The 905-nt window shown below is 52.2% G+C and overlaps 1 protein-coding gene across 1 annotated transcript; it reads right to left on the bottom strand.

The window, feature by feature from the left end:
* Positions 1–391: 391 nt before the first annotated feature.
* On the bottom strand, positions 392–655 carry Pmar_PMAR018967 (hypothetical protein; the record flags this gene model as incomplete). The annotated part of the gene is made up of 1 exon (XM_002777521.1): positions 392–655. A coding segment is annotated over one exon (264 nt), but the record flags the coding sequence as incomplete, so codon positions are not given.
* Positions 656–905: the final 250 nt, after the last annotated feature.

Below are 905 nucleotides of genomic sequence, written 5' to 3'. Positions count from 1 at the left end.
CTCGATGTAGTAGTCCTACTGCTATGACCACCAACAGGGCGTGTGCAATCACAAGGGTGACACACGAATCTGAAGACCAACTAGGGCCCGTTTTCATTGCGCGCGCTCGCAATGTTGAAATTCGAATGCTATGGGTATAACATTGATTTTCGTGCCGTTTTATGAGAACCACGGGTAAAATGTTAACGAAAAAATGAAGAGAATTCAACCAAATGGGTAGGAAATTGAACTTGTCGGTGAAGAAAAATTAATTTCATCTGCGAGTGCTACAGACCATGCAGTTCGTGGGACACTGTGACAGACCCCACCTGAGATGATTCCAAGCAGGATTGGTCTCACACCGAAAGCAGGGGCTAGCCGTGGTAGTCGTCTGAGTCGAGTTTGCCGCCACTTTGATGGCTTCAGGAAGGTCCAATGGACCCGAGTCCATCTCGAAATCGAATCTCTTGTTGTTCCACGATGCGGAGGGCACGGCGAACTTGGCGAATTCACTGAGGCCTATGCCGAGTATTCTGGGCTCGCCGCTGGACTTGGGGCCGGCGGTCTCTGCAGAGGCAGGGCTTGGTGGCGAGCTGGACTGTGGCTGCTGAGGGATATGATGCTCCGAGTAGTATTGTGATGATGACGTCAGCGTCCTCGGGTACCAAAAGCATACCTGACAACACAACACACTACTACTACTACTACGACAGCGTAGTGTCCCCACATACCTGTCCCTGGCCACCTTGTTGTTGGGCAACCATGACCATCCCCAGAAGGGGAGAGGCCTTTCCTGGTCTTCGCCGATCTTGGCCCTTCTTCACAGCACGCGCAACTCCTCTCGAGCTCCGAAGACGACTACCAGCACAAGCACCACGACTAGAGGACGATGTCGACATCAACAATGATGAAAGCCTCTATCGCCC

Source organism: Perkinsus marinus (assembly GCF_000006405.1).
Source record: "Perkinsus marinus ATCC 50983 genomic scaffold scf_1104296951528, whole genome shotgun sequence".
Lineage (NCBI taxonomy): Eukaryota > Perkinsozoa > Perkinsida > Perkinsidae > Perkinsus > Perkinsus marinus.
This window is presented reverse-complemented; position numbering and strand designations above follow the sequence as displayed.